Source organism: Symphodus melops (genome assembly GCF_947650265.1).
Source record: "Symphodus melops genome assembly, chromosome: 1".
In the NCBI taxonomy this organism is placed as follows: Eukaryota; Metazoa; Chordata; class Actinopteri; order Labriformes; family Labridae; genus Symphodus; species Symphodus melops.
In genome coordinates, this window is record NC_136691.1 from 1,838,462 (window position 1) to 1,850,090 (window position 11,629).

General features: G+C 45.4%; 1 protein-coding gene across 1 annotated transcript in view; it reads left to right on the forward strand.

Annotated features, from left to right (window-relative positions):
* The first annotated feature begins 11,072 nt into the window (after positions 1 to 11,072).
* The window catches only part of aig1 (androgen-induced 1 (H. sapiens)), a 10,963-nt gene continuing 10,406 nt past the window's right edge, over positions 11,073 to 11,629 (forward strand). Inside the window, exons 1-2 of the mRNA XM_079366247.1 lie at positions 11,073 to 11,091; positions 11,123 to 11,275. Of these exons, the coding sequence (XP_079222373.1) occupies positions 11,135 to 11,275 (141 nt within the window). The 5' untranslated portion in view covers positions 11,073 to 11,091; positions 11,123 to 11,134. The remainder of the gene's footprint in view (positions 11,092 to 11,122; positions 11,276 to 11,629) is intronic.

The window sequence follows — 11,629 nt, forward strand, 5'->3', positions numbered from 1 at the left end:
GGTGACCTTTGTAGAGGGAGGCCGCTTGTGCGTCAGTCCATCTTCAAACCTGCTTCCAACATGCAAAGTCCCGCTGGGCCCAAAGTCGCCACAACAGTGCCAAAAAAACAAAAACAAAAAAATAAACTGCAGTTACTTCGGTGACCACTTGAGGCAGTCTCCAAAAGTGAGTCGGTTCAGATGAATACAAAAGGAAGCCTGCGATGAAAATATGAAAATATGGAGTTGGACATTTTCCAATCCTGACAGGTGATTAATAGTCTGGCATATTGTGAGCTGATGTCTTTCTGAGTGACAGGTGGAAGCAGACAGGTGTCTGTGGCCTTTGATCCTTTTGCAATAACAAGTACAGTCTGACCTGTTTGAAATGTCGATATTAAGGAGAGAAAAAAATCTGGAGCAAAACGAGGATTTGGCTGCAAAAGGTTGTTTGTTTTTTTTCTTTCTTTTGCTTTTTGCTGCAATACCACAAGTGGCCACTTGGAAGATTTGGCTGCTTGACTTAGTGGCTTGCTGCCTTCTTAAATCCTTCCTTCAAAACAGGATTAAGGAAAAAGGGAGAGTGAGCACAACATCTTACAACTCCGAAGGTTTAATTTGAATGTGTTGATCTTTGAGCTGGTTATTAAACCGATTGTTTTGTGGAGATTTTTTTTTTTTGTCTTGAGTTTCTACTGACGGAACGATAGATCCATGTGCTTTGTTACAGACGTAATTAAACCTGTATCATTAAAAACGGTTCGGATCATTCTGCCTCCTCCATCTCTGCCCACATGCTCTCTTATCCTTGGCGTGCACGTGTGTGTGTGTGTGTGTGTGTGTGTGTGTGCGCGGGTGTGTTTGTGCTGGCCAGCGATAAGTGGATTAACGTCTGCTATTTCCCATAAGAGGCTCATCGGGATGTGACCTCATCACCGGTGACCCCGGGGTCCCCATGGCGACGCCGTAGCAACGCAGCACCATGGCGACGGAGCGAAAGCAGACAGCAGCAGCAGCAGCAGCAGCAGCAGCCTCGGAGGTGACAATTTGCATCCGCTTTTCATACACAGCCGTGCAGGAAGGCTGCTCTCCGGGTTAAGATGAGTTTAGATACAGGTACGAGTACATCGTGTGTTCATTTAACAATGCTGCACAAAAAACAGAAACCCACTCGTGAGTCATTCATCAAACTCTGCAGGATGACTTGATCTCCACAACAGAAAAATGAGTCATTACTTCAGAGATCTGCTTCACAGCTGTCACTCTGATGAAGCAGCTGAGAGGTTTTACACTAAATCACTTTCATTTTAAACTTCTCCTCGTTTCCTGTCAAATGAGCTTCGACGCTGTTTGTTATATTTAAGTCTCACTTAAGAAAGAAATCGCTTTGGTCAGAAGATATCCAGTGATCAGACATGAAGGAAACATGCTGTGTTGAAGCTTCTCTGACAACAACGCAGCAGCCAGTATGTCCTCCTTCTAACTTTAGATTCTGCTCCTGAATGCTCTGGATTTGATTGGACCAGAGAAGGTAGGCGGGGCTTTGAAGGCCGTTTTGGACGCCCCTGGGTTTGCCAGATATGAGAGCAGTTATCAGGTCAACAGGTGTTGCAGCGATGGAAGCGGGCAGTGGAACTGCTTCAGATAGAAGTGATTGTACCCGAGCTAAAAAGCCTCTGCATGTTTCTAATAAGCTCCAGCAGCAGAAAGCTGCTCAAACTAGGATCAATGTTGGAGATGAAACATGGAGAGAGGTTAGAACGCAGAAAGCTTTACAGACCCATGCAGAGCTGGCTAAACACTGAAGCTACAGTGTCCACCACATGCAGAGCTGGCTAAACACTGAAGCTACAGTGTCTCTACATGCAGAGCTGGCTAAACACTGAAGCTACAGTGTCCACCACATGCAGAGTTGGCTAAACACTGAAGCTACAGTGTCCACCACATGTAGAGCTGGCTAAACACTGAAGCTACAGTGTCCACCACATGTAGAGCTGGCTAAACACTGAAGCTACAGTGTCCACCACATGTAGAGCTGGCTAAACACTGAAGCTACAGTGTCCACCACATGCTGCCCTCTAAAGAGTTCATGTTGGATCCTGAGCGTCATCATGCAGGTTGTAACTTTTTAAGCGTTCATAGTGTGTAAGTGAAAGGTTGCAGGTGAACAGCTGACTGGATGTGATGAAGGCAGGTGAACAGCTGACTGGATGTGATGAAGGCAGGTGAACAGCTGACTGGATGTGATGAAGGCAGGTGAAGGTGAGCTCCTCTCTCTCTGCTGCTCGTCACACTGAAACACTGACCACAATCTGAAGTCACCAAAACAAACAATAAATGTGCCCGTCCAGCTAGCTAGCTTACCAAGCTAGCATGCTGGACCCCCATGGGCTCAGGTGTGTTTTTACCTCCTTGATGGTCGGCGATGGAAATTCCCTCGTTGAAATGGACGCTCCAAAGTGACGCAAGTTGAAATCGACGAGAAATCGCAACGACGGAAATTCGGAAATCGCAATGAAGTCGGAAATGAAATCACACTCATCCTTCACACTCACACTCTTGTGTGACTCACCTCGTCTGAAGCGGGGATCGAACCCGGGTGTCCACGTTGCCAGGCGGGGTCCATCACCGCTCGGCCGTCTTCAGCACTGAAATCTGAGGAGAACCGGAGCGAGGAAGAAGATGAGAGCCAAGCTGAACAAACTTTATTAACATCAATGAAGAGAAACAAAGATGGCTGACTTCATCAACCAAATCACGTTCACACTGACACACCTTCAACCAGCACACATACCTGTTGTCATGGCAACCTCTTTACCCCTGGTTAGCTCAGCCGGGAGAGGATCAGACTTACAGTCTGAAGGTTGTGGGTTCAAATCCCCCTCAGTCATAGTCCACTTTGATGCTGGTGTGTTTTAGTGACGAGCGGATCGATGAGTCGTTTCTAAAGACGCTCACAGCTGATTGGCTGCTGATGGTTTTACACTGATCAGCTGTGACTGAATCAACGACTGTCGGCCTCTGAAATATTTAAAGACACTTTTAGGACTCAGACCCCTGAAGGGTTAGACTCTTTAAGGAAGTCCTGAACCCACAAGACAAATCCTGAATCCTCTCAGACCATTAGAAAGACTCACTGCAGGTTTAACTCAGCGTGTTGGGAGGAGGATTAGAGATCAGATGGTTGTGGATTTGAATCCTGTTTGTTCTGGTTTTGTTGTCTCTCTTTAGCTCTTTGTCAGGTCAGAGATCATAGATAGTGTAGATAATGCACGAGTCTCTAACATGAACTCCAGATAATTAAAGGACCAATCAGAGAGCTGCTCTCTTCCTCTGTGATCATGAAGGAAACCTGCTGTGTTGAAGCTTCTCTGACAACAATGCAGCAGCCAGTATGTCCTCCTTCTAACTTTAGATTCTGCTCCTGAATGCTCTGGATTTGTTTGGACCAGAGAAGGTAGGCGGGGCTTTGAAGGCCGTTTTGGACGCCCCTGGGTTTGCCAGATATGAGAGCAGTTATCAGGTGAACAGGTGTTGCAGCGATGGAAGCGGGCAGTGGAACTGCTTCAGATAGAAGTGATTGTACCCGAGCTAAAAAGCCTCTGCATGTTTCTAATAAGCTCCAGCAGCAGAAAGCTGCTCAAACTAGGATCAATGTTGGAGATGCTTTTGAAACATGGAGAGAGGTTAGAACGCAGAAAGCTTTACAGACCCATGCAGAGCTGGCTAAACACTGAAGCTACAGTGTCCACCACATGCAGAGCTGGCTAAACACTGAAGCTACAGTGTCCACCACATGCAGAGCTGGCTAAACACTGAAGCTACAGTGTCTCTACATGCAGAGCTGGCTAAACACTGAAGCTACAGTGTCCACCACATGCAGGGCTGGCTAAACACTGAAGCTACAGTGTCCACCACATGCAGAGCTGGCTAAACACTGAAGCTACAGTGTCCACCACATGCAGAGCTGGCTAAACACTGAAGCTACAGTGTCTCTACATGCAGAGCTGGCTAAACACTGAAGCTACAGTGTCCACCACATGCAGAGCTGGCTAAACACTGAAGCTACAGTGTCTCTACATGCAGAGCTGGCTAAACACTGAAGCTACAGTGTCCACCACATGCAGAGCTGGCTAAACACTGAAGCTACAGTGTCCACCACATGCAGAGCTGGCTAAACACTGAAGCTACAGTGTCCACCACATGCAGAGCTGGCTAAACACTGAAGCTACAGTGTCCACCACATACAGAGCTGGCTAAACACTGAAGCTACAGTGTCCACCACATGCAGAGCTGGCTAAACACTGAAGCTACAGTGTCCTCCACATGCAGAGCTGGCTAAACACTGAAGCTACAGTGTCCACCACATGCAGAGCTGGCTAAACACTGAAGCTACAGTGTCCACCACATACAGAGCTGGCTAAACACTGAAGCTACAGTGTCCACCACATGCAGAGCTGGCTAAACACTGAAGCTACAGTGTCCACCACATGCAGAGCTGGCTAAACACTGAAGCTACAGTGTCCACCACATGCAGAGCTGGCTAAACACTGAAGCTACAGTGTCCACCACATGCAGAGCTGGCTAAACACTGAAGCTACAGTGTCCACCACATACAGAGCTGGCTAAACACTGAAGCTACAGTGTCCACCACATGCAGAGCTGGCTAAACACTGAAGCTACAGTGTCCTCCACATGCAGAGCTGGCTAAACACTGAAGCTACAGTGTCCACCACATGCAGAGCTGGCTAAACACTGAAGCTACAGTGTCCACCACATACAGAGCTGGCTAAACACTGAAGCTACAGTGTCCACCACATGCAGAGCTGGCTAAACACTGAAGCTACAGTGTCCACCACATGCAGAGCTGGCTAAACACTGAAGCTACAGCGTCCACCACATGCAGAGCTGGCTAAACACTGAAGCTACAGCGTCCACCACATGCAGAGCTGGCTAAACACTGAAGCTACAGCGTCCACCACATGCAGAGCTGGCTAAACACTGAAGCTACAGCGTCCACCACATGCAGAGCTGGCTAAACACTGAAGCTACAGTGTCCACCACATGCAGAGCTGTGTGAGCATCCACTTTAGAGAGGAGGATAAAATAATGACAGAGAAATAAAGAACCTAGAATTTGAAAACGACAACTGCACTGTCGACAATTCAAGCAAATATCTGTTTCCTTATCTCTGAGCTGTTCTGTTACTGTAACTGGGCAGTTTGTGAGCTGTAAAAAAAAGTGCAGATTGAGACTGAACCACAACCTGAGAACGAATATCTAAAACCTAAATGATGAGCTGAAATAAGCTAAACCTTTCTGTCGAGCGACAGAGTTGGTGATGATTCTCCCGACAGCTGAGGAGAGACAGGAAATGCTGGGAGAGACGACCTGCAGCGAAGTGAAGAGGACGGATTCGAACCCATGGCCGCTGCCACGGGGCCCACGTCTCACCTGAACTCATTACACTGATGACTAAAATATGTTTCTCACTTCTCACAGCATTAGCATTAGCATTAGCATTAGCAGAGCGGCGTCTTTCTGACATGATTTTGCCTCCTCTCCTCCGAGCGAGTATCGACTAACATAACGAGAGTGGCCACAATCCCAGGAAGTGAGTCATGTGTCACACTGTAATGTACCCGTTCAAATTCCTCGACTGGGGCTCTAAATCCCCCCCCAGACACACACACACACACACACACACACACACACACACACACACATTCACTGGCTGCATCCACCGTACAGTTTTAAGAAAAACAACCATGAACGAGGAACCTGCTGAGTATCAACGGGAAGTTCTGAATAATCCATTACATCAGAGGGATGGACACACACACACACACACACCATGCACAAACACACACACACACACACACAGCTGCCTCAGGCTCTTGTCCCAGAGTCGAACTGTAACGCTCTGCAAGACAAAGCACTTCTGTGACAGCTGACTGATTACTAATGCTTACTCATACAGACTCGTGGTTACACACACACACAGACACACACACACACAGACACACAGACACACACACACAACTGTTACCACACCTAGTTTCACGCAGACTGACAGCGAGCGAGTGTTAACGCTCTTTTATTCATGTACACACACACGCTAACATTGTGTATCTTTCCATCTTCTGGATTTTAAATCTCTTCACGACGCCGCATTAATCCCTGTCATCCAACCACACACACACACACACACACACACACACATTCACACACACATGTACAGTCATCAGTGTGTTGAGGTGTGGCCCTTATGTTACATAAAAATCGGAGGGTAAAGGTCAAACTACCAGGGAGATAACAGTTTCAAGAGGACTTCTTCACATGGTGTGTTTGTGTGTTGTGTGTGTGTGTGTGTGTGTGTGTGTGTGTGTTCAGAAAAGATAGAGAGATAGATGGGGAGAGAGAGAGAGATGAAGGGGAAAACAAGCACGCACACACACGCTCTGTCATCTCGCACCCAGAGTTCTGCTGTCAGCCTTGACATGTACAGGATGTTTGGCGCTCAACAGCTCCCCCTGCTGGTCAGCTTCAGTACTGATGAGTTAGTGCGTTCATTTGCTTGGATCCAAGCTAATTAAACCTTCTTAAATCACAGAAATTAATGGGAAACAAACCTAATCAATAATAACCTTTAACCTGTCTTTTTATTCAAACCAATTATTTGTTACTTTACTTCAGTTTTTGTTTTTTTTGTTTTAGTTGAAGCAAATGTTTGGAGCCCCTGATGTCTCAAAAAACAATAAAAATACTGTAGATGTGTGCAACATATATTATTCTAACAAAATAATAAATATTTGATTGCTATCTTCTGCCCACGAGGTTATTCCGATCACTTTTTGGGACCTTTTAGGCTCGGTACAAAAGCTTTTATTTTATTTTATTTTATTTTATTTTATTTTTTTTACAAAAATACGAGATCTTCAATATTCATCAGTTATCAATGTTGTTGTTGACTATCTTTTTAAGTTTTTTTTATTTATTTATTTTTACATTAAATAGCCTAGTAAATTCACCAGAATAAAAAAAAAACGAGGTCTATAACTTCCGGTTGCAGATTTGGTTACCATGGAAACGGTAGAACGCTCTCGCTTCTGACGTTTATTTACGGGCGTGACGAGGTCTGAAGTGTCCCGTTCTTCACCTTCCTCCTCCTCCTCATCCTCCACTCCGTGATTGGCAGAGAAGTTAGCAGAGCGCACGCGGATCCTCGTTTCTGCACGCGCTCACTTTACATCACGCACGGATAAAAACGGTCCCTGTCAGTCACTCACTACCTTCAAACTGTTGCGTTGTCTTCCATCAGACGGTTCAGAACCAACCAATCAGGGAGCAGCAAAGCTCTACGGTAAACACATGACCAATGACGTCACTGGCACGTCTTAAAGTAAATGGGCACAAACAGGCTATAAAGGCCAACTTAAAAACAGTTTTTCAAAATGAACGTCGCTCAAAACTCAAATGAGTCAGACTTCAAACAAAAATCAAATCAGTGAACAAAAAGATTTGAGTTAATTCTCCTCTCAGGCACCGAGCAGAGGTTTGGTTCTGCACAGGGGTGCAGTGATTAAGGGGAAGGGTGCAGGTTTGAATCCCTCTTGGACAGCTGCATTTAGTGCAGAGTTTGCAGTTTTCTCTGTATATGCATGGTTCCCTCCCACAGTCCAATAACAGGATTATTAGGTTAGTTGGTGACTTTCATGGACTCCATGTCAGCCCTGTGATTGACTGGTTTAAAGTGACAGACATATAAAAACATTAAAAAAAAGTTTACCTGTGAAATGAAAATAAACAACAAGCACATAATTCTTACCATTGTTTTACTTCTCTGTAGGTCGGTCAAGGTCATGCCTGCTTTTTACTGTACAAGCCTGAAAACACTGCGCAATCTGTTTGTGCTTTAAGGGGAGTCCACGTTATGTAACGCCTTCTGTCTGTAACAGTCAGCAGAGTTTCCACTGTGGAGCAATTTGGATGAAGGAGGAAGACAAGGAGGAGGAGGAGGAGGAGGAAGAGGAAACATGCCGCTGCCAACTCTTCAGAGATCCCACAGTGCTGGCATGTGTGTGTGTGTGTGTGTGTGTGTGTGTGTGTGTGTGTGTGGCGCCCTATGAAGTGGTAAGCTGACGTCCAGGCTGGTACAGAGAGGCTTATTTTCACAATGGGAAACTTTCCACACATGCCCACTCTCACAAACGCACACATACACACACACACACACACACGCACACACACACACACACACACACACACAAGCTTTCCAGCTTTCTCATGGATCTTCGAGGGTCAGAATATTCCGTCCAATCATCCTGGCATTTTCCACAGAACTCCTCCAAACCTCAAACGAGCTGCGTTAAAGTAAAGAAAAACTGTTTTGAGGGGAGGAGCCCTTTAGCAAGGCACTTAATCCTTTAAATATCTCCAAGGAGAGCAGCTCAGTGACCGAGTAAATATCTGCATTGGAAATCTCTAAGCTATGTGACGGGAAACTTCACTCAATTTGGAAACATGAAATGTTCAGGCAGAAAGTGCAGACAACAAAACGAAGAGAATTTTATCTGAAGCTGTTCGACGCTGCAACGAAGTGAAAGTCGTTATTTAAGTCGACTCTGTGAAGAAGTTCAAAGGGTGAGAAAGACGTGTTGTGGATTTAAGCACTGAGGTTGAATAAGAACTGGTGACAACTCCAACTCATCACTTCAACCTAATTATCTGTTCTTGGCCTGCAGCCTGATGCGGAGTTGTTTTTCCTGCTGCGGTCTGAAGACTCTTCACAAACCTCCGCTGAACATGTCACGAGTCCTTTTTTTATCTTTATTTAACCTTTTTATTTGTGTCTCCTTGAGGTTCAAAACCTCCTTTTTCAAGGGAGTCCTGCAGAAATGATACGACAGGAATGCAACTGTAACAGAGTTTTTATTGTTTTTACACTTGCTTGTTTATTTTTTGTTATCATTTGCTCAATAGCGCCCCCTCTCAGGTGCAGTATGAATATAAAAATATTTTGTATTAAGGTCGTTAGTAGCACTTGTGGTTTCATAAAATTGTAACAAGATGTTTATGTATATTTGATTAGATTGTTGTTTGTTAAAGGTATTTTCTTTGAGATATCGAGTTACCGTGACAACGAGCTAGCTAACTCGCCTCGGTGTTGATTTTGTTCTACAGCGTGCTGCCCGAAGTGCGAGCCAAACAAATGAGTGACCAGCATTTATTCTGTACTTGACCCGATAATAAATCGCCACGTGAAAAGACGAGCGAGCCTCCCGCATCCTCACTCTTCACGCCACGCAGAGTCGAGGGGGGTTTTATTGAACCAGCCAGCCAATCAAATCCAAGATGAGACGAGGTGAGACCGTACAACGACAGGAGACTCTACGACACCATGTGATACGACGGGACGTCACAATAGGATGCAAAACAACACGACACCGACAACTCAAGCTAGTCGTCTGTGCGCTCTGCGCGGTCAGAGCGCTGAAGCGGGAAAAGTTAGCAAAAGGTCGGTACGATACGATGAGACGACATGAAAAACGAAGCATTGTGATGATGCAACAGGAAACACAAAACGATACGATATGAGAACACGTGACATAACTTCACACAACACCATACATGACAAACTTCGGCGTGCGTGTCTATTTTGGCGCCCCCGTGTGGACAAAAGCAGTACCTCTGCATGTGTTTGCAGTTTTAACACATCCAGTTAAAACTCCTCACATCTTTGTGCATCCACAATCTGTAAGAAGGAGAGTTTCATGTTTGCTGTTTGTTGAGACGTATCGGGACCCGGTTCGATTCCACGACGAACGTCAACACGCCGGTTTATCGTGTTAACGTTAAAATAAAAAAAATACAAAAATACAAAAATAGGCCGTTTGATGTAAACATGAACATGTGTGCAAGCATCCGTGAGCCTGCGAGTGCACATACAGCACTTCACTCCTCCCTGAGTGGCTGCTCAGCATCGCCATGGCAACTGCATTACCCTCTTTCCTGTACCCTGCTCGAGGTCCATCAGCATCCACTCCTTTCCTGTAAACCAGCTCATCTCGGTTTTTAACGGCTGCTCAAAGGTGGGGTTTTTTTCGACCCTTGTTTAGGAGGAGCTGAAGCGCCTCTTAGTTTCCTCTCGGCACTCCTGAAATAATATTCTCTACGAATTCGTCTATATGATCCCCTCCCCGGCGTTTAATCCATCATGAGCGGCAAAGAAGAAACCTCGAGCAGAGCCAGACAACATCAGACAACCAGGACACATCGATTCAAAGGTGTCAGCACAAACAGGTGTGACAACATTACAAGAAGACGGGGAGTTTTCATAAACTTGTTTATTTTCTATTGTATTTTTTACATGTAAATATGTATGAGGGAGTGTAATTAAGTAGTGGAGAAGGGGTAGGTATAAATAAACTTATGGTTCATATTTCTTTTGGGACATGTTGCGTTCATGTTAATATTGTTTATTTAATTATTATTGTATATTAGTTTGTTTTTTACTTTACTTTTTTTTTTTTTTTTACATGTTTGAAATCAGAATCAGAATCAGAACTACACAAATATCACAACCAACATGATGCAGCATTTGTTCGACAGCACAATGAGAGGCTCCGATCAAACCCACACCCCTAAAGGAATCTGTTTCACTCATCATGTGTGTACAGTCTCATTTAAAAAAAAAAAAATACATCTGTGAGAGAATCGTATCGTGGATAGTGGGAGTTAGTGAATCCCTTAAAATCCCGCTTAAAAAAATATTTCACAAAATGAACATCGTTAATTTTCTAACAAAACATTTTCTAACTATATGTTTTTTATTCTTCTTCATTGACAAATGTGTAGAAAAAGTCACAACCATGTTATTAACTTGTAATACAAGACAGACAGTCATAACTGTAACTGTAGTCTGTGCGGTAGCCCCGCCCCTCTGTGCGGTAGCCCCGCCCCCTTTGCATCATCATCATCACAACACGGAAGCAGAACACAGACAGGGGGGGACAGGAGAGGCTGCACACAGACAAACAGCTGTAAAGAGAAAGAGATAGAGGAGCAGAAGGGGGAAAGGGGAGCACATCTATCAAAGCAGACAGCAGTAAAGCAGCGAGCATCATGGCGCTGATCCCCTCGCGCAGCGAGCATCATGGCGCTGATCCCCTCGCAGGTTCTCCGGGTCGCCATCCTCATGTCTTATTTCTCCATCCTGTGCCACTACAAAGCCTTAGACATGCCGGCACACCAGACCTACGGGGGCAGCTGGAAGTTTCTCACCTTCATAGACCTGGTAAGATTACAGATCCTACCATATGAAGCCTGCAACACCGGCTGGGTCAGTGTGTGCTTCGTGTTGTGGTCAGACATGAATGCGTAATGCGTAATAATGCGTAACCCTCTTCATGTTCCTCCTTCATGCTCTCGACTGTTCTGTCTTTAATTTGTCGTCTTTAAGAAAGCAGACGCTCTGCAGTGTGTGTGTGTGTGTGTGTGTGTGTGTGCAGACAGAAGGGTTGAACCGGAACAGGTGTCGCGCTGCAGAATGCTGTCCTGTCACAAACGATCCCCCCTCTCGCGCGGGAGTGCGCCTCGTACAGCGTGCACGTGCATTTCTAAAAGCTTTTTTGTAGCGGGGTTAACTGGA